Genomic DNA, 27,885 nt, shown 5'->3' on the forward strand with positions numbered 1-27,885 from the left:
GACGTCGCGACGCAACTGCTCACCGAGTGCGAAAGTCGCGCCACGGCACTTGTGGCAAAAAAAAAAAGAAGCTGAGGATGTGACCGACTACTTTGGATATAAATGACGTTTTGGGACTATGTTGTCCAACCTGACAGTGTTTTTGGGCTGTTTCCGCCTCAATGAAATTTCGCTTCGGTGAAATTTTTTCGCGCGCCCCGTCAGTTTCGTTGTTACGAGGTTCAACTGTAGCTGGTGCCGTCTTTGCAAAAGTAACAAGGCTTCCCGATTTGCTTCTCAGTTGTATAGTGAAGAACTTATAGCACCCAGCAAGCTCCAAATTCCTGTTAGGTGAGGAGAACCCTTTTTCCTCACCATCCGAACACATTTTGGTTTTTAGGGAAGCCGCAGGTGCTCCACTATATGAGAGAGAAGTAAACCATGCAGCCTGGTTACTTTTGGCAAAGACTGTACATTTCTGGGAATGAAGTTAGAAAACTACACTGGAGGAAAGGGACATAAACGAGTAATAAAGAATAGGAGGAACATCTTGATCTTTTTCTTTCTTTCTTTCTTTCTTTCTTTCTTTCTTTCTATCTTTCTTCCTTTCTTTCTTTCTTTCTTTCTTTCTTTCTTTCTTTCTTTCTTTCTTCTCCTCTTTCTGTCTTTTCCTTTCCTCTTTCTTCCTTCCTTCCTTTCCTTCCTTTCTTACTTTATTTCTTTCCTTCCCTCTTTCTTCCTTCTTTTTACCAATCTTACTCTCTCTTCCTTCCTTTCCTTCCTTTTTGTTCTTTATTCGTTCGTTCGTTCCTTCCTTTGTGTCCTTCTTTCTTGCTTGCCACCTCGCTTTCTTAGGTGGAGTCCCAACTCCACTCCATAAGTGCAGTTGGAAATGGGAGGCAGGGCTGACGAGGCGGGGTTGCTTGCTTCCGAGTCCCTTGTTAGCGTGTTCTTGAGATCTGCGTGTGTGTCGGTGATGGTAACAGAACAGGCTAGGAGAGTACACTAAGGATCCGAGCTTAAAATCATGCCTGGAAGTATTAGCTACAAGAACATTATATGTGGGCAACATTATATGCGAATTGGAGACGTTTTATATTTATGGCACACACATTTTATCGTAAGCCTCTGGAAGTTTTCCCAGAAGGGGGGGGGGGGGGGGTGGAGTGACGCTTTCGTGAACACCAGATAACGAGGTTGGTGTCCACGGGCTCTGCTATAGGCTTCGAATCGCGTCCAGCGCTATGGGGCTCCGGCTGCTATCACGTGGATTGCACGAAGCCTCGGAAATTTTATCGCAGTCTTCACCTTGACCCACTAGCCTTCTGCGGTGACACCGCTATTGCGTCGGCTCTCATATGCGCACTTAGAGCTCCTCTTATCTCAACAGAGATACGGGGGCTTCGCAGTATATCATCACATCACGAATCCCGCTGTGCGTTTATGTACTGCGCACGACGCTCCACGTTACTCAATTAAATGGCGCGACGGAGTTCAACTCCAGCGGGTACTCATGAGCGACGATAATGGCCGTGCACACGGACCGCAGATCAGTAGGTTCTCGATCCAGTGAGTGTGCTCTGAGATAACCGGCCCTCTTATCTTCGAGCAGGAAATCGGACTTCCCATGAACACGGCCACTCGTGAGTGATAAGTGAACACGAAACTGCCTCGTGTTTCGGCACGCTCCAGTTGGGAGGTATTGCGAGAAAGAGCAGATTTCACTGCTTTGCGGATGCGCTCACGAGTATCTCGGTGCCGTCGGCAGCTGGCTTGATTCTCAAGTGTTTGTGCACGACTGAACAAGGACGGTGCGGGCAGATTTGGGATCTTCGTCGGAATGCCTCGATCAAGGAGGCTGAAGTGTTTTTCTTTCTTTTTTTTCAATGGCGGTGCGATAAAGTGTCACGTGTTTATATGTTTCGCACGATCCTCAAAGTGTGGTTGAGGATCCGCAGCTCTAAACGAAGTGGCAGACTTTGAGGGACCTTCCCCCGTAGCGCAATGACTGAGGTGTTGTGCTGCTGAACACAAGGTAACGGGATCGAATCCCTGCCCCTGCGGCCGCATTTTGTGGACGGGGAATGGAAGCTCGCCCCCTATGCTGTGTGATGTCCATGCACATTGAATAGCCTTGGGCGGTCGGAATTAATCAGCAGCGCTCTACTATGACGTCATTAATAGCCCAGCGGCAGCTTTGGGACCTTAAGGCCACCAATAGTGAGAGGATTTTCAAGGTTTTGTTCGCTTCAGTTCTGGCAGGCTTGAAACCGTTCTGTGAATCCGCATGGGCGGATACGAAGGTTTACTTCGCTTTTATTGAGACTGTTCGTCACAGTCAAAATTGAACACTCTGGTTTGCGAGCGCTATAGTACTCGTGAGAAAGCGAAGCGCAAATTTCAATGATTCCTGGGGAGGATAGACGACCGAGTCGACTGGCTTCTTGCTCTAGATGGATGATAGATGAGGTGAAACATCCAAGCATGCATGCAAGCACACGTAGCACTAACTTTAAAAATCATCTGTCTATTAGCCAAGGGGATCTGAGTTCCTTAGCTCAGTGAAGAGTGAGAAGAGCCTTCGTTGCTCATACAATTATTATTTGAAGGTACAAATCAGCGCGTACGTGGCACGCTGGGCTTACAGTCTTCATTTTTCCGGCAAAATACCCTTATGCTATCTATAACATGGTTCAGCCTAAAAAAGGCGAAGGAGGGAGTAGAAATTGCGGGTCCTCCGGCAAGCTTCTCAGACAGTTATTGAACTTCGCATGCTTTTTGTAGCGATAGCTACATTACGGTAGCATTTAGAGCCTGCCGCCACGCTGTCACGTGGTTGGTCACGTGGTGCGGAGCAGCTGCCGGCGGCACGGCGCCGTGGCTGATCACGTGGTTGGTCACGTGAGCAAGTTCCTCACTGCCAGCTGTAGCCATTGCGTCACTCCAGGTTTAACCAGAGCTGAACCACCGCCATTTTTTTTATAAAAGAGAAGAGAAATTGGCTTCGCTAGGTCATGTAACGCGAACGCAAGATCACCGCTGGTCCTTAAGGGCAGTGGAGTGGATTCCAAGAGAAGGCAAGCGTAGCAGGGGGCGGCAGAAAGTTAGGTGGGCGTATGAGATTAAGAAGTTTGCGGCCATAGGGGGGGGGGCAGTCGGCAAGGACAGGGTTAATTGGAGACATGGGAGAGGTATTTGGGCTGCAGTGGGCGTAATCAGGCTAATAATGATGATGATTCTTTCTTTTCATCGGTGTATTTAGACATATAGGCCTTCAACACAACCCGATAAGACGCAGGCGCTGGAGACGTATTTTGTTCAAGATCGTTTGCACCATACCATTTACGACCGCAATTTGCAATAACTTTGTGCATAGTGTTCAGGCCTCGAACTGTAATAGAGATCTCTGGTTGACCGTAGGGATCAAGGAAATGCGAGCCAACAAAACAACCCTGATAAGAGTGGAAATTGTAGTGGCGATAATGGCAAAAAAATCCCTGCAATTTCGATTAAATGAGCGACAATGCGACGGACGCGATATGGAGACATGAATAGACAGCAATAAAATCCTTCTGTTAAACACGATGCGTTGCGTCGCTTCCCAAGCGAAGGTTACAAGATACCGCCCCGTAACGAGCGGCGTGGCAGTTTCAGCAGCCCTCGTCAGGCGATAAAACAAGCCGTCAGCAAGTGGTCAACGTAGGCGCCGAATAAAGCACTCTCGATAACGCTACCTGGTAAGCTTTGCGCCTGGGCCGGTTTATTCACACAGTGGATATCAGGAAAGCGCGAAGTCTTGTGCTCTTGAGTTTTATTTGTGGCCTCAACAGTCGGAGAAAAAAAGGCTTGTCAGATACGTTAGCCAAGGTTACGCTGGGTGAATGCACTGCGCGCTTGTTACCTTTATCTATCGCCGACCGCGTTACCCGCAACTGTCTCAATGTTTACTCGTGGCCTTTGAGCATCCGTATCGCATCTATTCACCAGCCTCTGCGGAGAAACTGCCTCGTTTTCTTATTTTGTGTTCTGAGTACTCATACTCCTCTGAGCTAAAGCGGCTTTATGCCGCCAGGACCGCGCAAAGCAACGCCAAAGGCAACAATGCCAACGCAGAAACAAGAAAACAATAGATTTCCGGCGCTATGCACACGGTTGTGTGCACAGCATCAAGAGAGCTAATTTTTGTGCACATAGTAGAATGACAGCTTTTTCTGACAGTGTTCTGTACAGTGCCTTGTACAATTTTCTCGTAACCCAACCAGGGTGTTTTCTTATGTAAGCAAGGGAAGCGCACAAGTCCAGCTTTCTTGGGCAAAAATTTGGAAAATTCTAAGGTACTGTTTTGGAAATATTAAAGATAATGGTTCATTATTCTGATATGTAGCAAAATCTTTCTTGTACAGTGTTTCCATCGATCGAGTAGAACAGTTGCCGTAGAAAACCAATGGGGAACGCTTTTGGCGATAGCAAAACGTGACTAGAAATAAAAATACAGGACTGACGTCGGGTGATCTGCGGATATATTGATTTTTATAGGTAACTCTTACATTATATGAAAAGCCGCCGCGGTGGCTGAGTTGTTCTGGCGCTCGGATGCTGGCCCGAAAGACGCGGGCTCGATCCCGGCCGCGGCGGTCGAATTTCGATGGAGGCGAAATTCTAGAGGCCCGTGTACTGTGCGATGTCAGTGCATGTTAAAGAACCCCAGGTGGTCGAAATTTCCGGAGCCCTTCACTACGGCGTCTATCATAGCCTGAGTTGCTTTGGGACGTTAAACCCCTTTAAACTAAACCAAACCAAACATTATATGAAAAAAAAATTGCTTTCATAAACGGTTCTCCGCTCAAAATGGCTTTTTCACAGAATTGCTGGGTGTGATAAACAGTGAATTTGGCGCCACGGCGTCCGAGATTATTGCATGGATATATTTTCTTGCCCATGATGTTACAATTTCATTCTCGGCTCTTAGAATAATTTTAGCGCCATCGCACAAGCAAATGTGGAGAATGAGAGTCAAAGCTTTCTTTTGAGCTTCTCCTCTCGCAGATGAGGCGCCACACTAGGATTTTAAGGAACACTAGTAGTGTAAGGGTTGGTTCTGCTCCACAGGGCGATTTGTTCAACTTCAAACAAACTTGCACTCGCTGATGCTGCCATGGGAACAATTTCGCCCTACATTCTGTCCAAGGGCTCGCTTCAGTGCTCGAGATTTCCAGAGCACCAACTCGGTTTACGAAAATTTCTTGGACACTCCCTCCTTTATCCCTTCCCTTACGGCGCGGTTCAGGTGTCCAAAGATATATGAGACAGATACTGCGCCATTTCCTTTCCCCAAAAAAACAATTATTATTATTATTATTATTTCTTGGAGTGCCAAATAGTTCTGGGATTTGTGTGTGGCATTTGTGGATGTTGCGCTTCCGCACAAGAGCTTGAAAATGCTCACTTTGCCTGCACAAACGTGAACGGACCGCCTTAAAGGAATAATGAAAACTGGCTTTCATAATTGGCAACCTTCAAGTGTGCGCATCACTGTTTGTGGCTGCGGCATTTTATATAACAGTGAAAGGTTAAAATTCGGTTTATGGGTGTTTAACGTCCCAAAGTGACTCAGACTATGAGGGACGCCGTAGTGAAGGGTTCCGGAAATTTCGACCACCTGGGGTTCTTTTACGTGCGCTGAAATCACACAGCACACGGGCCTCTAGAACTTCGCCTTCATCGAAATTCGACCGCCGCGGCCGGGATCGAACCCGCGTCTTTCGGGCCGGCAGCCGAGCGCCATAACCACTCAGCCAGCGCGGCGGCAGTGAAATGTTAACGAACGACTGGAAGATATTTCTATATTGAAACATATTGAGGTATATTTGTTACTCCCTTTCTTGCGACACGTCCAGTCTGCGTCAGTAGAAGGTCTCATCTATAGTTTAGGTTTCGTGGCAGCTTCAGTTTCACGTTATCCTTTTATCTGCGTAACCCCAAACTACGTCAGTGAAAAAGAGACCTTCAGAAGGTGTGACTGCGAGCGCAAGTACGCTGAGATACGTCAGCACGGAGCCTCTGAAGCTGAACTCTGACACGAGTTTTGCGATAGATCAGGTAATTTTACATTGTGCGTCAGAGATCCATCTGTTTTAATGCAGCGCAGTACAGTCGCAGAAAGGGCCTTGCGTGCTGATGCTTAGTATCGCTGGGGCTCGTAAGCAGTGTGCTTGCACTAAATATTGTAGCGGAGGCCTTGGAAGCATGACGTTTGAGAAGCGTAGGTGGTTAGCACAGGCTCTGTGGTTTGCTTTTGCAATTTTTTGTTTCAGCTATCGTCTTCCGAGAAGCCACCCATAGAGCACGGCTCTCTGAATGTCAACAGTGCTTTAGGCGGGGTCAAGAAAAATGCTGCTAGCATAAAGTTGAATCATGCGACAGTTGATATCAGAGTGACTCCTCGCTTAGTGAGCTAAGATGACGAAGCTGTGTTAGGTCTTGGCACAAACCAGCTATGTGGAAAAACGCCTGTTTAACTCCACCAACAATTTTTTTTTCGGGAGTTCACCAAGTAATTCTGAAAAAAAATGTCATCGTGTATTTACAAGTTCAAAAGTGCTAAAAGAGATTGCTTAAGTTAAAAGAGGCTGGCATAATTGTGGCTTACTTCATCTTCAAGCTTTGGTGTGCTAAAACAGCTCCTAGGAGACCACCTCATCTTTGAGTTGCGAGAATATTTTTTTTTACTTTCATTAAATGGAGGCTTGCGTGGGCCAGCGAAGCTTCACTTGCTCGTATCAGGCGGAATGTCCCGCATATGTCCCGTTCACGTGCCGCTTACGTCCCGCGGACAATTTTGTGAGGAGGCCACTTAATGAGAACAAGGGGCGAACGAACAATAACTGACTGCAGTCGGACACATCTTCACGACTTCAGTGGTCTTACACAAGGCCTTCACACCCGACCAAAATATAATCCACCAACCTCTAAAGCACTTCAGTAATTCCTACTCACGTATATCCTCAGCTCGCGTAACCGTCAACTGCGCTATGGACTGTTGTCTCTATCAAGAGGTCTACTTCACGAAAACAAATTTCCGTGAATTCATGCCACAAACTAAGAGTTATATTTTCACTTGCACCTCTCTGTACAGTGAACTACTACTCGGATAATTTCACTTCAACGAACATTTCGGTTAATCGAAATTTTGTGAAACCCCCCACCGAAACCACATTGTACCCAATGCAAATGTATTTCATCTGACTGAAATTCAGCATGCTACAACGTTCAGTTCAGCCAACGTTTTGGAAGACATTAACATACTGCCTTCGGTCCACTACGATATTCTGGCAGGCATGCAGGAACCTTCTTCCGCGAAACTTCGAAAAATGTAATTGTGAAGCTGAGCATCTTTCCAAGCTTTGCAGTGCCGTACATTAACGTGAAAAATATCAGAATATCACAACTTTGTTTTTGGCATGGCTGCACAGCTGGCTTGTTGATCGATCATCAGCCCAACATATTATCAGCACGCTTGCCTCGGTTTTGAGTCTTACAGAAAAGTCGAGTAAGCACCTCTTTTACAAGAAAAATAGTCAAGAACTGCAGCAAGATAGGCGCTAATATGCCTCCATGAGAGTTGAAAGTGTTTGCTGATAAGCGTGCATTTGCACGGGAAAATATGAACAAAAAACACACGAATTCGTCCAGTTTGCGAAGCTGGAAGTGGCGAACACCGAAGTTCTGCAGAAAATTACTTCAGTTTACCAAGGCCAAGTGCAAAACACACGCGTGGAGTTTTCAGTGTTCTGAAATAAGCGCCTTTAGGAACCATTCTTCCGTTCATCAAAAGCGAGCCTTGGAAAGAAAGATGATAGGTGTAACGTTAAGAGACCGGAAGCGGGCAAAGTGGGTGAGGGAAAAAACGCGGGTTAATGACATCCTAGTCGAAATTAAGGGTAAAAAATGAGCCTGGGCAGGGCATCTAAGGTGAATACAAGATAATCGCTGGTCCTTCAGGGTAACGGACTGGATTACAAGAGAAGGCAAGCGCAGCAGGGGACGGCAGAAGGTTAGGTGGGCGGATGAGGCTAAGAAGTTTGCGGGCATACGGTGGGCGCAGCTGGCAAAGGAGAGGGTTAATTGGAGAGACATGGGAGAGGCCTTTGCCCTGCAGTGGCCGTAGTCAGGCTGATGAAGATGATGATGATGATGATGATGATGATGATGATGATGATGATGATGATGATGATGCATCTCGCACCCTGTTCTGCTTGCTCCTTCTCGCAGTTGCTTCCCGGGACGTGGCGCTCCAGAATGGGTCCACCTTCGAGATGACCTGCACGCTCACCAGATGGCCCCACGAGAAACAGTTCAAGCTGGCCGTCTTGCGTTCGCGGGATGAACCTGTTCCGACTGCGGAACTCCACCGGAATAACGAAACGAGCATCACCTGGCGGCGACCGAACGTGAAAGATGCCGACACGGCCAACTACTACTGCCTCGTTTCGGGAGACGACTGTGAATCCGTGTACAACGCCACAGCTCTTCGTGTTGGCTGTGAGTAGTGTTTACTGCAAGCGTGACTTAATTCGTTAATGCAACTCCAAGTTAACGTTCCCAGTTGTAACGTTAGTGAGTTTTCTAATAAGTGCCTTAAAATCCGTGCTTGACAACTGGGATGCCGGAAATGTTTCCGCACTTTTATATACAGGGTGTCCCAGCTAACTTTAGCCAGGGCTTAAAAATATGCAGCTGCATTCTAAGAAGACGTGACCAAATGCATGTTGCTAGCTATTGTACGGAGCAACTCACAGCATTATTGTATTGTGCTTAACTACATAATTAGTCGAGATTAATTAACCAACTTCGCAAGCAATGAAGATCGGCGAAAAAAGTCCAATGAGAAAATTGTAGAACGGTCACCGAAACATCCATTTGAACAGCTTCTAACTTTCCATCCATTAATTATCGACTTTTTTTTTTCGCTATCTGCATATGCCCGTGAAATACAAAAAATACCTCGTGAAATACAAAAAATACCACGTGACATGTCCACTTACGCCCCGCGATTGCAGTGCTCTCAAACGTTCCGCCTAGGAACGAACAGATAATTTAGCCTGGTGTGCTGCTGCCTAAAAAGGTGACAGGGCTCAAACGCAGGCGCTGGCCCCGCGTACCCATGCTTCGGCTTGTGCGCCGTGGGTTGCGGGGTCTTGACGCTGAAGCCGCCTTTCCACAGCTTCGGTGCACACTTCTTGCACCACTGTCTGTTGTGCGGATTCGCCGGCACGCACTGCGGGGTCGTGACGCCGACGTTTGCATCACATTCCGCGTTACACGAAGTGAAGGGGTCTTGACGCCGACGCCTATGTAGAGTCTAAGGTCGAAGGCATGTCGCTTTAGCCGCATAACAGAGCCATTACGGCGCTATTAAAAACCGAATGACCTTGAAATGCAAGCTGAAGGTTTCTTCTTGCGGTAAAGAAGCTTCCTGTTTGGCTTGCGTCTTGAATTATCCGCTACACGGGGCATTCCGGGAACATTCATTTCCCTGCAGCTCAACGCTGTGGCCTTAAGACTTTTGACCAAGACTGTACATCGCGTTCCGTGTTGCACGAAGTGAAGGGTACATGAATTGGTTCCTCTCGCAAGTAGAAGGCTCTTGACGCCGACTCTTGTGTACCTCGCATTCCGCGTTGCACGAAGGGAATGGGTCTTGACGGGCTCGCCGCTTTCTTTCCCGGTGGTGAGCATGATGTGACACAAGCGTCTTCTATAATCGGTGGCGCTGGCTGTGCAGCCAGAGCCAGCTCTTGTTGGAGGCAGAATGACGAATGCAGACAAACGCGAGACGCGGAACGATCATAATAATAATAATAATTGGTTTTTTGGAAAAGGAAATGGCGCAGTATCTGTCTCATATATCTTTGGACACCTGAACCGCGCCGTAAGGGAAGGGATAAAGGAGGGAGTGAAAGAAGAAAGGAAGAATAGGTGCCGTAGTGGAGGGCTCCGGAATTATTTGGACCACTTGGGGATCTTTAACGTGCACTGACATCGCACGGCACACGGGCGCCTTAGCGTTTTCCCTCCATAAAAACGCAGCCGCCGCGGTCGGGTTCGAACCCGGGAACTCCGGATCAGTAGTCGAGCGCCAGTGCTGCCCTGTTCTTCGTGGCCGAGAGATGGCGCTGCGGCTACGACTGTTACGAAATTATCTACTTTGGTCTAGCGTCCCCGCATGGGATCGTGACTTTCGATTAATCCTCACGGATGCAGCCAAGTACCCAAGGGAAACGTAGTACGAAGCAGAAATTACGACCAAATTTGAAGAGGAAAAAACCAGCGATTTAGTCGAGAGATTTCTTCGATTTTGCTTGAGCGACAGGACGGTCTATATGTATTGCGCGCGCTCTTGCGCACCGATAACAGTGACCGGGTCGTCGATGTCACACTGATAGCAGAAATAACGATAAGAGCGAAACTGTTGATGGATCAGCGCGAGCATTCAGCGGAAAGTAGTTCCTTCTGTCAGTCTTGCTCAGCGTATGGAGAGACTCTACACTATACACTGCAGCACAGCAACAGGAGGTACATTCCAATAAGTGCGGAGGATGGCGCCACTGTCGCAGGTTTCGAAAGACGGAAGAGCATTATTGGCGCGGAAACCACCAACCGTAAAATGCACGTTTTCACTTTGTTTGGAACTTAATAATCCCGAGTGACCACAAGCCGTTCCAAACAGTCGTTGACCATCTTATGATGAAGTGGCAAGACTAGGCGATTATGTTACGATTTGACTTGAAATGATGTGTAAAAGCGCTAAGATAAGGGCATACTATTTCTTGAATGCGTGCTTTCAGTCAGGACTGAAGAGTAGTCAGCAGACGTTTCGTCTTATGTTATCTCTCTTCATGTCGTATGAACGTCGCCTAAGGTTCATTTTAAATATTTCTCCTTTGTTGTGATGGGCTGATAAATATTGCATACGATTTTAATTTCTACCAAAACCAAAACCACATGAGGATACACGGCGAAAGTTGAAGCCGTAGGTACAGGGTACGTCAAAATTTCCCAGCCCAAAACATATGCTTTAGAGCTGTGTAGCTGTGGCCGTTTACTACACTCCCGAACCGCAAAATTTGTGTATAGGGGTTAGGAGAAGCATAATTCTACAACCCTTGAGAACCTTGGCAGCTTCATAGGTGTCTGTCGTAATTACCAGAATATACTGCCGAAAAGTATACCCTGCTTCTGTCCTGGGAACGTTTTACACACCCTTTACGTTCGGCTTTGCAAGGAGTCCATTATCCAGAAAAAATTAATTACTGGGCACAAATTATCCTCCCTCTACTTTCTTGTTCACGCTCAGTGTGACTTCTAGAGTTCGTCTCAAATCTGAAGCTCGACACAAAGGTTAAAAACAAATATTTTTAAAACTAAATATTAATTAGGATGCTCTTTATTGAAAGCCATCATATATGTACAGTCTTTCACAGAAGTATACAGGCCAAGCGGTCTGCTTCCCAGCCCTGCTGCAGGGCTCCTCTTGCTTACTCAGGGACCTTAATCTTTCAAAGGCGGGAAAAACTCAAGAACTCAACCCCCCCCCTTCCCCCCCCCCGCCAAAGCTTAGGGCTGTCAAGGAAACACCTTGGGCTGTATATTTTTGCTTAGGGCTGTCAAGCAAACCCCTTGGGCTGCATATTTTTGACAAATACTTTACATATATCCGTATATGTGTTCATATATGACAATATATGTGCATATACGTACATATAGTCCTTGCGTGAAGCTTGCTGCAACTTTGCGAATTTCTTTAACCAGCGAAAATGATGTACGCATGCCGTGCTGCTTACCGGATGCAAACGCGAACCCCTTAATGATTTGTTCAAGAGTGTAACGGAAGATCAAGGTGTGACCTGTTGACAAGCACACGCTTCTCAAAAACCTTTAGTTAGCAACATGAACCGGGCTAGTTTCTGACAACTGAGCGTGACAGAGTGAAAAATTGTGCACAGTTCATTCCCGCTTTATACGATGAAAAAGAACAAAGAAGAAGGAATGTTGTTAATGTGTTATGGGAATAGACTAACTGGGTTCACGTGACAGTACTTCCTGCAAGCTTCGTGCTAGTTAAAAAAAAAAGAGAGAACAAGAAACCCTGCGTGATGAAGTACCGTGACTTTCGAGCTGTTCAGTTTTTACTGACACGGGTTCTTATCTATCTTATTATATTAAACGGCCGCCAAAGCTTTTACGATACGTTTTCCTCGTGTAGCGCAAAGAGGGAACAGGGCTTGGTTGTCACAAAGCCTTGTTATTTCACTCCATACACCTTCAGCGATTAAAGCATTAAAACAATTAGAAAAAAAAAGCTATAAATCACTGCGGCGACCCACATTGAGAAAATGCGAAAGCATTGGTGCCTCTTCCACACTCGTCGCCTCTCCTCGCTTCACTATTGTGACGTCTAAGCGCTTTTTTGTCGTTCGTTTCTGTCTTCCAGCATTTTTTCATTACTTATCGTTTTATTTTTTTACTTTTACACTTATTTAATCTGGGTTATACTGTATTTCAGCCTCTTTTTTCTTTCGTTTTATACTCTCTCGACGTCCGAGGCTGTTTTCACGTCCTCCCACTACAATGACGTCCGTAGTTTTTATTCTTCTCTAATTATCCCACATCAACCAAAGCTTTTTGTTTGATTAATTATCGTTCATTATTCACATTTTGATATATTTCACAGCTTCATCCGGCTTGGTTGCGTCTTTTCCTACAATTTCGACGTCCACGAATGTTTTGACGTCCAGCCACTATTTCGACGTCTAATAGACTGTAATTAATTAACTAATTACTCCACATCAACAAAATTTGACGCGCATCAACATTTTGTCATCCTATATCACATACATTAATTCACTCATAACTCTTCCTCGAACGACGCAAGGGCTGCCGGCGCGTTTTGCGTCCACTTTCTGCGGACACTAAACCGCGCACATCGCCAAGTAATGCGTAGCATTAATAGTACGAATTACTACAACTAACTAATTTGACGCATGCGCGTATAAGTCGGCTTATGTAGTATTTTTTTCGGGATGCACAGAGGGAGCAAGTCAGCAATAAAATGCGGTCGCGCGTCCGCATGTTGCTCGACATTTGGTTTTTAGGGTGTAACGTCCCAAAGCGACTCAGCTTACTAGCGACGCTGTAGTGGAGGGCTCCAGATAATTTCGACCACCTAGGGTTCTTTAACGTACACTGAAATTGAACAGTACACGGACCTCTAGAATTTCTTCTCCGTCGAAATGTGGCCGCCGCGGCCGGGATCGAACCCGCGTCTTTGGGGTCAGCAGCCGAGCATAATACCCACTGAGCCACCGCGGCAGCCCGTAGCTCCACATTTGTATCTGCGCCACTACTCCGAAGATCCAGTTTACAATAATAATAATAATAATAATAATAATAATAATAATAATAATAATAATAATAATAATAATAATAATAATAATAATAATAATAATAATAATAATAATAATTGGTTTAGGGGGAAAGGAAATGGCGCAGTATCTGTCTCATATATCATTGGACACCTGAACCGCGCCGTAAGGGAAGGGTAAAGGAGGGAGTGAAAGGAGAAAGGATTTACAAATCACCTCCGCCCCCGTTTTTTTTTTTATTTTGCTTGCAGACTTTCCTACGAAGCCTCCTTTTCCGACCTGCTCCGGCGACTTCGAAATCTTCACATGTGTCTGGGAGCTGCCAGACAACAAGATCGAGACACGATACGAGGTCATTCTTCGTGTGGGGTAAATGTCTCCTCTTCTGCCGCTTAAATACAACGACAACTTTTACCCGAGACAAGACAATGAACCATAATTTTTGGCCGACAAGGAGTAAAGCACAGAGCCACTGTTAGCTTTGTCATAGCGTCTTCTATTTTTTCTATGGCTTTGTGCACTTTCGTGAGCAGCCCTCAGTCTAGAAGGGCATTAAGCACTTCAATGTTAAAAAGCACTGCACCCATTATTTGCGCGAGAGAAAGGTTAATGAACTTCATTTGGTTCCCAGGACGCAGGAGCTTACCGTATGTACGCAGATTATATCACAGCGCGATCCGCAATCCACTTCCAAGATCCGCTTCCGCGGGGAACAACTGCGCACGTGCTGATTGGTCCCGACGCGACAGGCATGCACGCAGCTGACGGGCATGTGGGGCCATCTGGCGCCGTTAGTGTGAACTGCACGGTAGCGGATCGCGGATCGCGCTATGCTGCAACTCTCATGTTTCAAGTTTCTGCGAGCGTTCGCCTGCTTTGTCAAAACATCTCTAGACTTGACCACTATGGGACAGGGACGCAGGATATGTACAAGTAAATAGGGGATGCTGCGAAGTGCAGTCGGATCTTAGAAAGACTGAATAAATGCTCGAATGGGAGGCATCGCTGCCACAAGTTTGAACAATTGATGTGCGCTCTATTCGGAAGCACATTCACACCATTGAAGGGGTGCAAAATTTTCGGAGCCTGAACCAACAGGTTAAGAATGGTTTCAGGCTGCCGGTGATTTGTTTCCATTTGTTTTTATAGTAAGTGCACTGAACTGTCAGCTTTAACTCCCCAAGTCTAACTGTCCTGCAGAGGGATTTAGCCTCGCTAGCGTCTGCTCTTCCAGACAGTTTGTTTTTATCATTACGACGTGCGTGCTTGCCATGGTTCAGCCTTTGAACTTTGCTTATTGGTCCTTGACTTTCGTTCAGAGAGGCGATCGCGTTTTTATTCGCGCCATTCTTGCCAACAGGCTGGACTATGCCTTCACAACCAGGTACTGCAACGCCACCGTGGGTTTACAACCGCGAAACCTGACCTGTCAGCTGAAGACTTCAGGAAGTGTGATCTACAGAATCGAGGAGGAATTTTTCAAGTTCGTGGTCAAGGGAAGCAACATGTTTGGCGCAGAGCAATGGGAGTACAACGTGGATCATTTCGCCAATGGTGAGCGTTCGTTTTGTGACATCGTAAGTCGTACCTGCCTCTCTTGTGCTCGTGCAAAAAATTATCGCATGCCCAGCTTTTCGAAACATTGGCACCTAGCGCCATCTGTTGGGCGCCAGTGGCGAATAGCGCGTTACTCGAAATATTTAGTATTATGCAGACGTATAAAACTTGTACAATTGATGGAGACCAATAAGATGCTTCCTGCGCTGACCCCGACTAGTTCCGACGGGCATAGGAAATCAGTCGCCTATTTATGAAATATTCGAAATTTCTACGGTAATTTTCAGCATTCAGCGCCACTCGGCAGTTAGGGACCATCGTGCAAACTAAAAACGCTTATCCGGGTTTCCTGGGCTTGCTGTAGCGTGCTGGACTGCGAATGCTCTGCGAAACCAAAAGAAATGAAAGATGGGTACCTGATTTTGATTCGAAAGTGCACTGGATGACGTTAGGTGGAATTTTGTTTTTAATAGAATGAAAAACGAGAGGTTACAAGCCCGAAATGTTTAAGGTAACTTTCGCCTCGCTGCAGCTAGTTCACTCTTAAGGCACGAAGAAGGCGAAAACAAAATTAACTTAAAAAATTATGCGACGCAAACCCACGTCACTCGACGTCATCGCCTATGTCACGACAATGAATAGGAGCGGAGAGATAAAAACACCAGAGTCAAGTGCATAATTTCTCGGCAAAATTGTGCCATTTTACTTCCGAACAGATTTCATATTGTTGCCGAGTCGAAAAAAAAAAACGACAGAATCGTATCAAATAATGCGACAGAATATTGTGAATTTTTGACGTAACGACAGATATTTCTGTTGTTTTGCAGCATTTTTGTGCATAACTGTAGCTTTTTCTCTAGTCTGCAGTTCTGTAATACCTTCCTGTAGTAACTAAACAAAATTCTGTTGTTACTGCAATTTTTTGGTCACAAACATTGCAGTATATTTGTAGCGCAGCATTTTTTTGCATAACTGTAGCTTTTTCTCTAGTCTGCAGTTATGTAATACCTTCCTATAGTAACCACACAAAATTCTGTTTTTACTGCAATTTTTTGGTCACAAACATTGCAGTAAATTTGTTGTGACGACAGAAACATTCCTGTTGTGTTTTTTGACTGGGTGAAAACAATTCAATAGAGTTGCCCTCAGTGACTAGGCAAGCAGCGTGCAAGGTGTGCTCGTGCTGTCTGTATGTGGTCATCCTTTTTTAAAGTACATGCATCTATTGTTAACTATGTTTATCTGCGCTCTTGAAGTAAGTTAACGGCGCTTGATTTTGCTGCAGTTATGCTCCAGCCGCCTGCAGTGGTCAACTGCAGAGCAAAGACGTTCAACGCAAGCGTGAACTGGACGGGACTGCCGGAGATATCGACGTTTCCAGACGCTGTCTACGAAGTGCGCATGAGATGGGATTACGGCGAAGACATCACGACGTCGGTACGCAGAACCTTTGTTCACTCTTATCGGAGCACGTCGGCTTTATTTTGATACCAGTAGGCGGAAAGATAGGGAGTTCAGAGAGATGCGCAGATTAGAGAATTGTGCGCTTTTGCTGCGGACTATGTGTGCGAACCCTTGCTTTACTTGCAAGAAGTGCGAAACTTTCTGCAGTCAATTTTTTTATCAAATTACCTTTTACCGAGTAGAAACACTGAACTTTTCCTTCTAACGCTCCCACGACACAAGATTAGTTAAAGGGGATGTGAAGGGGGCTCTAATAAAGTTGCGTCATGCCTGGTATATTGAAGCACGCTGCTTTACGAATAGTGTCTAGTAAGCATTTTTTAAATGCGCTTTGTAGATGCTGAGTTATCTGTAGTTAGAATTTGAATTTCAGCGTCTTCGCGCCTTTCCCTCTCCTCTCGTCACTTCTTGCAAGTTGGAAGGTAGGCGCTCCTTCACCGACCCCCTCTGCGACCCGACCCGCCGGAGCTAAGCGGCTTATTGGCCGCGGCCACGGTAGCCGCCTGACGTCTGAAAGAATCTAACCAATGGCCACCTCGCACCTCGCCTACGCAGATGCGGGGGACGGAGGAGGGTGCGAGCATGAAAAAGTCGCCGGGAAGGGCTCGCCAACTTTGACGCGTGATTGTGGGTCGCCTGCCGCGTGTAGAAGAGTATTATTTGGCTCTGGTTTTCATGGCAACACAGTGCAGTGATTAAGCGAGTTCATGTGCTCTCCTCGGAAGGCGTTTCAGAGCCCCTTTAAGGCACTTTAAAACCTTTCGTTCGAATAGTGCGAAGGAGTTGATAATTAAATTTCTACTATCAGTTCTGCAGCTTTCCTGCTTCTTAATTGCCTGCACTGCTTCTCCAGCACGTCTTTTTTTCCTGTACCGTCTCGTAACGCTAATTCCTTTATTCATTATTTTTTTCTAATATATCTATTTAAGATCTGCGTTCGGATTAAATTAAATCCCTTTCTGTAGGTGGTCATATACACTTTATTCTAATACCACTCTCTGGGTTGTCATAAAACTTAGTGCTTCTATAGCTAAAGACCTTTGACTCCCAGTGTATTGCATTATTCACATACAGAGCTTTCACTGACTAGGGATTAGTCGGGGTTTGTGAACTAGAATCATGCGACTTAAGTAAAAAGTCGAACCATATTTCTCCACAACAGGTGGAAAACTCGGTTGACACGTCCGTAGACGACCTTGTGCCCAACACACGCTATGATGTCTCGGTACGCGTGAAATTTGCTAAAGCAAGGGATCAGCTATGGAGCCCGTTCAGCAAGACTGGCCACTGCAAGACTTCGAAATCACGTAAGCCTTGCTTTTATGACTCATGCAACGTACAGTCGTGAGCAACATGACATGGGACAAATTTCTAGCACAAAATTGCAAATTTTCTCGCCATTTTGCACTAATTTTGAGAACGGCTTTTGTATATTATAAGCCAAACGAAAAACTACTAAGCAAACAAAAAACTTCTCTTTTCGCGTATAATTACGGAGTAATTAATAAAAAGTGGCTCAATATTTGTTCATTGTCACATTGCTCAAGACTACGTTTAAAAGCAAAAATAAGAAAAGCCATACGTCGTCCGGTGTAATCCTGGGACTGATCTCTTTAATCGATTTCCTTGTTTATTTTTCACTCATTCATTGGCGGAAAGGCAAAACAATCGCGTTCCTTTTCAACCTTGTACGCATAAGAAAGCACCGCTAATACTACCCGTCTATAAGATCACGAGTAGTGTAACGTCATTACGCAACAGCTTGACACGGTTCGTCATGAATCTCTCAGCAACATCATACGCCAAAAATTGTTGTATTTTCTGTGTTTCTATTTCATCTTATTTATGAAATGATCCTGTTATCTTTGGCTCTGCTAAGTTGCGAAGCGATTATATGTATACTTGTGGGTGTCTTTCCCTGCCTTGCTGTTGTCGCCCTGTAAAGGGGGCCTGTGGGCTTTTGTCAAGCTGCTGTTTACGAGCAGCTTTTACCCACAGCCTCATTCATCATCCCGATGAAAATAAGGATTATTATTATTATTATTATTATTATTATTATTATTATTATTATTATTATTATTATTATTATTATTATTATTATTATTATTATTATTATTATTTTGAAGGCAGTCTGTCTTTGCATTACTTTGTACCTGATTTGCAGGAGCGACGGTGCTGCCCAAGGTTACGGAAAACAGCTTCATAATCCAAGATCTTGATGACCACCGTAAAGTTCGACTGTTCTACCAGGTAAACGCACGTTGGCGTCTGTGATACCCGTTGATCTTCGATGATTTCCGTTAATTGGGGATGCGATACGAAGACGCCGCTATTCAGCCATAACTCTCGTCTCTTATATATAATTGGTTTTTGGGGAAAGGAAATGGCACAGTATCTGTCTCATATATCGTTGGACACCTGAACCGCGCCGTGTCCGACTGCACTTTTGGGGCGAAGACAGCGACAACTGCCGTGAGAGTAATTAACATTGGATTCTATAAACAGCATAAAACCAGTTGTTACCAGTGATAAAACACTGTGCACTAACATACCTTGCCTAATAATTTCGATTGGGCTAGTTTGGCCATAGTAACAAAAGGCGCATAAAAGGCATCAGAATTGTCGTTTTTATGTATCTTATTTGTCCTTGCTGCTAACTAGTTCGTGTAAATAGTTAAGTGGTGGCCGCAGCGTGGCGCTGCTTGCCAAAGAAAAATAGGGGAAAAAAGGGGGAAAAGCAGTGGCCTAGGAAATTTTTCAGATACCTGTATATAAGGAATGTTGATACGAAATGAAGAAAGCGGACTAGAAAATTGACAAGCAAATATCTGGACAGCAGTAGGGGGGCAAATCAGCAGTTATCAGTTGAGAAAAAGGTTAAAGAAACAGAGAGAGCTTTGTGGAAAACAGGGATGCTGACCAAATCAGCACTGGGAGCATACAGGATTTTTCAGCAGGAAATTGCCAAAGAAAATATCTGATATTTGCAGGGGAAGTTCTTTGTTGTTTGAGGCCAGGACGGGAGTTTTGCGGACTAAGACATATAGAGTCAGGTACCACGAGATAGACACGTTGTGCGTTGCATGCGGAGAGGAGGAGGAAACGGCTGAACACTTGATACTTTTCTGTAAAGGGCTTCACCCTGCAGTGGAAAGCAGCGGGGCTGATTTATCCAAGGCATGGGGGTTTAAGGACAGTGAAGGGAAAGCAGATTTTAAGCGGGTAGAAGTAACCAAGCGAACGTTATCTGATTGGTGGCTAAAATCAAGAGAAGAGTAAAATTTCATAAGTCATGGCTAGGTGGCTTGAGCCACCACCCGATTTAAAGGGTTCACCCGTATCCATCCATCCGTCCGTCCGTCCGTCAAAATTGTTGCGCTAAAGAAAGTCCTTCACCTCATGGGATAAAAACCAAGATAAATGAAACTTCTTACTACTAAACTTGGAGGAGCGAATAGATAGAGTGTATTAAAGCGTTAATCGCAGAGTTCACGAACAATCGCACGGATCACAAATAATCGCAGAATTCACACAAGAAATATCTAGCACTTCCCGAGGTTACTACTGTCCTCGAGGAATGATTTCAGTGCTACAATCGCCCGTTTCTGTAGAGCGCGCGTCGGCCATGGACCTAATACCTTTTGAAGACTGAAAGGCCTTTGGTCAAGACTGGTCAAGTCCCTCTTCAGTTGCGTCTTGAAACTTTCGTGCTCCGGGCAGTTCAGTAGTAGATGAGGTACATCCTCATTCTCGTGACCGTATGCACATCGTGGATAGTCGGCACGCCCAATTCTCTGTAGAAATGTCATTTATTCAATTTTTTATTTATTTGAACTACCTTACAGGCCCGTAGAGCATTGTGTAAGGGGCCGGCAAAACATCAACAACAAATTTAAAGGGGACAAACAAAGACAAGGAAACAAGGCGCTATACATGTTCAGTAAAAAATTGTATACACTTCAGTATAATACAGAACAGTTGACATAGGGGTAAGTAACTGTAAAGTTGACATAGGAACACCGAAATAAATCCAAAAAAGGGACCCAGGGTACATCACACAAAAAATAAAATTAAAAAGCACATGGCGCGTTTACTAGTGTCAACAAAATTTGGGAACAGAAATACAAACAAAAGGAGAGAAAAAAGTAAACGCAATGTGTAACAGAAGGCGTAAAAGAGATTGCATCAACATGTTAAGATCGCTTCAGTGAAATGTGCAATGAGGTTGCAGGTTGTTCCCAATCGTGAGTGGGTGATGTGAGTTTCTAGATATCTGTCGAGTTATATTGTGATTGTAAACCGTGTTTCTTCTCCTTTAATCGCAACTTTCACGAGTGTGAAAGAATTCAGGGCAGTAAATTTCGCCTGAAAAGTGGCGATACATTTCAGGCTATTAAAATTAGTGAAATAAGTGCAGCGGTCGCTCCGGTATAGTGATTGTTTTTATACAACCCCTGTTTCCTTGCTCCATGTGCAGCGGGTTCCCAGGTTCCTGTGGAACGGCGACTACATGAGCTACATACTCCACTGGTGCAGCAGCAGCGGCCAGTGCGCCACGCACAGGGTGTCCGGCGAGCGCTCCTACACGGATGTCTTCCACCTGAGCCGGGTGGAGACCTACACCTTCCGCCTCTACTCGGAGAACGAGCTGGGCAGCTCCCTCAAGAGCGTCCGCGTTTTGGTCCCCAGCGCCGACCTAGGTGAGCAGAGGCTTGCTTTTCTACGGGGCCAGCGCTATAGTCGGATATGACTCAAGAAAGCAGCGGAATATGTCCCTCAAAGGAGACCCTCCAGCCAGTGGTGTCGACCGATTTTCATTCTACTCTTGGCAACGGAGAGTCATCTACATTACAACGCATTGTAACTTGGCGCAGTTAACAATGATGGGAGGCCTTTAAACGCGGCAACGACGCTCTCTAGCGGCTATCATATAGAGGTGATTGAAGACTTCTTTAAAATCTTCGTAACTGGGACAACTCGCCGTTTTAAACAGACTTTTTTCCGTTGCAAACCGTAAGTATTCTGTATTTTTAGTGATAGAAATCTACCACAATGTTTTGGCAGCGAACCCTGCCATTAGAAAGGGTTGCGCTAGAGGACCGCTTAGTCGGTTTTTACTCCTACATATGATAATTCGTCAGCCGCCGCGGTGGCAGAGTGGTTACGGCGCTCGGCTGCTGGCCCAAAAGACGCGGGTTCAATCCTGGCCGCGGCGGTCGAATTTCGATGGAGGCGAAATTCTAGAGGCCCGTGTACTGTGCGATGTCAGTGCACGTTAAAGAACCCCAGGTGGTCGAAATTTCCGGAGCCCTTCACTACGGCGTCTCTCATAGCCTGAGTCGCTTTGGGACGTTAAACCTTAAACCCGCATAAACCAAACCAATATGATAAGTCGTGTTTAGAATGTAAGCTGATGATGATGGTGAGGCATTACAAGACTCATTAAAAAAAATTTGCAAATGGCTTAGCTCGGCTATGCCAGGATATACGTAGCGAGAGGTACATTTCCCTGTCTGAGCTTGTGGTCACTGTATGTTTAGAAATGAAAGACATTGGGCTCCATCTCTGCGGCTAGGCGCCGTCTATTACGCTCGGCAGTCTGGCATCTCCGTTTGGCAAGCCGTTCCTCTCTCTGTTCGGGTGTCTCCGCTGCTCTATTCGCCTTCTTACGCTCGTTCTCTCTTTGTTCAGTAGCCGAGTGCCAGGCGACAACCTCAGGATCAGAAGAGTTAATCTTCTCTTGTCTATACCGCCGTTTAGCAGCGGCTGGACTCGCATGCATGTCAAACGTTGTGATACAGACGCCCATTACATCTGCGCCTTTTATACGCAATGCTGCGCATGCGACACGCGGTTCGGGTGATAGAGCGGCGTGCGGCGAGGCGGCGACGAAGAACGCGGCGCTGCTGTGGGGTCTCTCTGGTTACCATGGTATCGGCGCATGCGCACAACTGCTCATCCGCGTGACGTGACGCTCGGCTCCGACGGTGGAGCGGGCGCACGGCGACGGCGAAGCGCATGCCGCACCTTTCTCTCTCCGGTTACCATGGTAACGGCGCATGCGCACAGCTGGCCTCTCCCATGTACCGCGAAATGCTCGACTGGTAGCCCCAGTGTAGCTCTCGCTATAATTGTTTTTCCAGTACTCCCTGTGGTGCAAGACGCTTACATCGTCGAGGAAAGCCCGAACCAAAGCCGCTTCAAGCTGCCGACGTGGCGGACGGACAAGCCGGACGAGGTGCAACACTACACGCTGTTCTGGTGCAGCGAGGGTGGTAGCAAGGATATGGATTCCTGCTCCGGGGGCGTCTTCTGGGCTACCGTCAAGTCGGCCGGGGATGCACTGACTGCGATGGAGTGCGCCTTCACCGGCAGGTGCAAGTACGCCATCGCCATGCGATCGGCGCACGCCGTTTCGCCTATGACATGGGTCGACTGCGTCGTGCCTAACAGCAACGGTAAGAACCGTTGCTTGCCGCGTTTCGCAGACATAGTATGCTCACTTAGTTTTTTTTTTATTGCGGAAATGCGCCCTTCGGCATTAGTGAATTATATATACCCCCTTTGCCAAAAGTAACCGAGCGGCAGGTTTTTGCTTCTCAGCCGCACAACGGAGCCTTTACTGCGCCCCTAAACACTTAAAGGCGTCAGAACGTGAGGACAGGGGTTCACCTTACTTTACATAGATTCGGAGCTTTAGGGCTGGCACAGATGATTTGCTACGTGGCTAAGAAACGAACTACCATTGCCCGGTTACTTTTGGCAAAGAATGTACATGTGTCGACATGTGTCGGCTATAATTGCCAACGAGGCCCGGCGTTGGGGCCCATACGTCCAGATCATTCTCTTGTGGTCGGCTAGAATGGTAATCCTGGCTGCCGATGTGTAGCTTGCGTGGTGCCCGAAGTCCGCTGCAAGTTGTCAAGAAATTATCGACCGTCCCCTCTGTAGCGGGAGCGCGGTAGAAGGGACAGGTCAGAAGAGAGGTCTGGAATGTCCAGGAGTCCCTGACCACAGGAGTAAGCGCAGCACCCTCCTAGATTCTCAACAACGCCACCTCCTAACGGCGAGTTAAACCGCCGGGAAGTTGCATCCACGCGGTGAAAGTAAAACATTAAGTTGGGCTAGTTGGTAACGGCTTAAAGGAATCATATTCTTAGCGGTAAGAAACAGACACAACACCAAGCTACACACACACAGGACACCCGCTGTTTCTTACCGCTAAGAATATGATTCCTTTAAGGTGAAAGTAAAGCTCGCATGGAGTGGCGTAGGAATTCTTTTTCAGGCAGCAGGGCGTATCCTGTGGATAGCTTCAGCATAGGCAGCAGGTATGTCATCTGCAAGGGATAAAATGCATTGTCAGCAATACCCTGAGATGGTGCATGGTGCATAGAGCCCAGACAACTTCGATTTGGGCTAGATGGTGCATACCACTTGAGGCGGGAAACAATGGCACTTACAAAGACGAACGCAAATGAACAACGACGCAAGCCCAGCGCTTGTCCTGCGTCGTTATTCCTTTGCGTTCGTGTTTTTAGGCGCTGCCAACACGTGATGGAGATAGGTGTCCTTGCAAATTTTTCATTAAATGGATGCCTAGCGATGGCACCTTAAGTCCTATTTTTCATGAGTGCCACGTTCTGTTTCACATAAAACAACAAAGGAGTGATTTTTTTGTTGTTGCTGTTTAGTACATCGACGATTAACCAAGGCATTTATGCCTGTTGAAAATTGTTTTCTATTTTTGAGGAAATGAAAGCCGCAGTAACTCTCACTTCTCGGCAAGCACCTAGTTTCCAGCTGTAATGTGTGTCCTGAACTATAACTCTCTGCGTGGCGACTGTCAACGTATGACATAATAATTGTGTCTAGTACGCTTCGAGGCCACTTCCTGGAGAAATTAATATGACGAACTTTTCGCCCGTCAGAGCAAAAAAAAAAAACAGTGGCGCTGTGTTTCTCGCCATGGTGCTTAAAACGTGGCTATTAATCACGTCAGAAATGCGCGGGTCACCGAAACGCGCATGTTGTTTTTAAAACATTCACATGTTTCCAGTACCAACTCAAAATCAGCTCCACGTGAGCCGCTATGCGCCTGTCACCATCCCCTGTTGTTCTTCCATGGTGCAATGTGTTTCGTTAGTGGTGGTGCTTTTTTTAGCAATTGGCTTTAATTTGACACATGCACTTGTTACATAGACAGCTTTTGTTATGTTGCAAGTTGGTATACTGATTGAAAAAATGGAGGAACGCCATTTCTGTTAACAAGAATGCTATCATGTTAACAAGAATTTCTTAAGACTATAAAGATAGTAGCCAGGCGATGGTGTCGCATCTTGCTTCCGACAGTAGGATGCAACAACCCTACTTGGTGACTACCCTTCGTGACTAGTCCGCGGTCACAAATTTTGACCCTGTTTGAAGCATGGAATGCTTTTAGCTCCCATTCGTGGCAAATTAAAGCGAACATACTCCAAAACGGGAGCCAACCATGAAGGAGAAATTATGCAAAATATTCCGAAACTTTCCATCCTAATAATATCCAGGAGAACAAAAATAGCAGACGGCTTAGCATGGCTAAGCGTGGTATGTCGTGCAGTAGCTCTAGTTACGGTGGCATTAAGGTCATTAAGTGCTAAGGGCGTTTGAACTAAGTCCTTTACCGTATAGTACTTTGGCCTGAAGACCTTCTATCCAAAGGCGTTTACCTGGAAGTCATTTACCATGAAGGCGTTCACCTTAAAGGTATTTGCCATAATGTCTCTGTCCTAAAGGCCTGTGCAGGCTGAGGCTTATTATGTTGAATTTTTTTAGGTTGCCCCAACCTAATATTTGTCTTAAGGCCTAGCCCGTTATACTTAGTGGCACGGGCAGGGACACTTTGTTTCGTTCTTTTTATAGTGCAACAATAATTTTTGTCCTAAAGGCCTTTCGGTAGAGACCTGGATAAAAGCCTGAAGGCCTTCACCCAGGCGAAGGCCTGCCAGGTGTACACACTTAGCAGCTTACCCATAATCCGGTGCGCATGTGGGCCACCTGCCACAAATAAGGCTTCAGGGATGTACTACGTATGCCCGAAGTCGGAAAATGCGCCTAGTAGTGCTATCGCACTGAATATCTTCAGCCGCCTGGAGCTGTATTCGAACCAGCTTCTTTCTGTCTTAGCCTAATCCTACAATACATCTGTCTGTCTTCCAGAATACGAGAACCTTTTCAAGGGCCAGGACATGGTGCACTACGACAAGATCACCGACACCACTGCCCAGTTTGCTTTCCTCACCAAGTGTTCCGGTCTGGTGGCCGATCGGGACATCCGCGTCTGCATTGCCCAAGGGCAAGATGAACAGCGTGGTAACGAGACATGGGAAGCAGCTATTGGTACGAGCACAAACAGTAAACTTACTCATTTATTTGAATGGCGCTTGTTTAAATTTATATTTAAATGTTGACTTATTTAAAGGAACGGTTTCTCGCGCTTTTAAGATGGACCTAGATTTCCATTATTCCAATTATATATCGGAGGAGCAACAAGTTATTTTCATGTGCACGCCAATAACGTATCGCCATTCGCGCGTGCATCCATTTCGTTTTCCACAGACGCTGATCCGGCGACATGCTTCAACCAGACGGCAGGTCATGAAAAGACGGTGTATTTGGAGAACCTAAGCCCGGAGACCACCTATCTGCTGAACGTAACGACAGTGCTTGAAGACGGCAACGTACTTAAACATCGCCCGTTGATCTTCAAGACCCAACCTAAAGGTCGGTATTTTCTATATGCAGTCCCTGCGTTTGATGAGATAGCGCTTGTAGGCCTCGTGAAGCTCTCGTTTGAGTGCTGGGGTGATGCGTTAGATTGAAAACGAGGTCCGGACCGTCGTATGCTGGTAATGCAGCCGGGAGTTTTGCGCGATAGCCCATACAGCTCGGTCAGTCGAAAAGCCGCCGGTGTAATCGGCACCGCGTGTCAGAAATAATCGGGGGCTGCGTAAAAAAAATTGTGTCATGCCAACCGTTTCCCGCAGAATATTCCGGATGGTGTCATACGATTCAGCGTTTCATGCAGCATAAACTTGCTAGTTAGAGCCTAGCACGCGGCAAGGACTAATCGGGATAGGGACAATCGGGGGCTGCGTAAAAAGATCGTATGGTAGTTTGCGGTTAAAGTTATTGTTGATTGGTTGGTGTGTGATAGGCGATGACGAGTTAATGAAATCATTGTAATTGATTAAAAAGAAGTGAACAAATTCTAAAAAGGGGGTTTACAGAGTGGAAAGCCTAACCCAATACGCCATCGCGCCATAACCTGAAGGCGAAAGTTAAGTGTCCTCTCCAATTTTTCTTCTTCTATACAGAGGAAAAAAGATGCAGTATGTTACCGTTGACAATCTTGTTTAAAGCCTATTTCCTGCTAAACATGTTACATAGATTTCTATATCATAAATTGTATCCTAGGGTTTGTGAGATCGTGTCAATGTAGCTCTAAAGTTTGTTGCCTGTGTTCCGTACTGGGCAGAGTCTTTTTGGGCTCCGTACTGCGCACAGAGTTTTTGGTGTCTGGGTAAAACACGATACATTTTAGACCTTTGACGTGGAACCCTGCTTTGTCAATAAGCTTCTGTTTTGAGGAGCTGCTCTCGCAGGTAACCAGAGTACAAGAAGTCACATTCAGACAGGGAAATATAAGATGTCGCCTTCTGAGGAAAAAGTAGTGAACGTACTCAACTTCGAGGCGTTACATTCCGATGAGAAATGCTCTACATGCGAGCCGTTAGTGTGACGTGAAAGAGGATCATGTTTCTTCATTCTCGTAAGCATCGCAAGCAATAACAATGGACGTAGCATAGTGAGAGAGCATTGAGGACTGGGCAGTCATGTAATCAATAGCATTCTTGCTGCGGTCACACAGCTAGATCAAGCTATTACCAACACAGGGACTGTTTTGTAGTGTTTACTATGGTGTTTAAATAGACTTCGGATCGATAATAAATAAGTGAATAAGGTAGGTTTTTGGGGGAAAGGAAATGGCGAAGTGTGTCTCGCATCTCGGCGTACACCTGAACAGTTCCGAAAGGGAAGGGATAAAGGCGGGCCTGAGAGAAGAAAGGAAGAAAGAGGTGCCGTAGTGGAGGGCTCCGAGATAATTTAGACCACCTGGGGATCTTTAACGTGCACTAACATCGAAAAGCGAATCGGCCCGACCGCGGTGGCCGCGTTTTTATTCAGGAAAAACGCTAAGGCGCCCGTGTGCTGTGCGATGTCAGTGCACGTTAAAGATCCCCAGGTGGTCGAAATTATTCCGGAGCCCGCCACTACGGCACCTCTTTCTTTCTTTCTCCTTTCACTCCCTATTTATCCCTTCCCTTACGGCGCGGTTCAGGTGTCCAACGATATATGAGACAGATACTGCGCCATTTCCCTTCCCCAGAAACCAATTATTATTATTATTACCTTTGCG

General features: G+C 46.1%; 1 protein-coding gene across 2 annotated transcripts in view; it reads left to right on the forward strand.

The window, feature by feature from the left end:
* The window catches only part of LOC144110808 (uncharacterized), a 68,155-nt gene that overhangs the window by 36,203 nt on the left and 4,067 nt on the right, over positions 1-27,885 (forward strand). Inside the window, exons 2-11 of one of the 2 annotated variants that reach the window (XM_077643901.1) lie at positions 8,251-8,520; positions 13,655-13,772; positions 14,764-14,957; positions 16,246-16,397; positions 17,587-17,731; positions 18,589-18,674; positions 20,902-21,124; positions 22,568-22,882; positions 25,626-25,805; positions 26,025-26,189. In XM_077643901.1, the coding sequence (XP_077500027.1) occupies positions 8,251-8,520; positions 13,655-13,772; positions 14,764-14,957; positions 16,246-16,397; positions 17,587-17,731; positions 18,589-18,674; positions 20,902-21,124; positions 22,568-22,882; positions 25,626-25,805; positions 26,025-26,189 (1,848 nt within the window). The remainder of the gene's footprint in view (positions 1-8,250; positions 8,521-13,654; positions 13,773-14,763; positions 14,958-16,245; positions 16,398-17,586; positions 17,732-18,588; positions 18,675-20,901; positions 21,125-22,567; positions 22,883-25,625; positions 25,806-26,024; positions 26,190-27,885) is intronic. The other variant, XM_077643900.1, reaches the window with a different exon arrangement.

Source organism: Amblyomma americanum, chromosome 11 (assembly GCF_052857255.1).
Source record: "Amblyomma americanum isolate KBUSLIRL-KWMA chromosome 11, ASM5285725v1, whole genome shotgun sequence".
Lineage (NCBI taxonomy): Eukaryota > Metazoa > Arthropoda > Arachnida > Ixodida > Ixodidae > Amblyomma > Amblyomma americanum.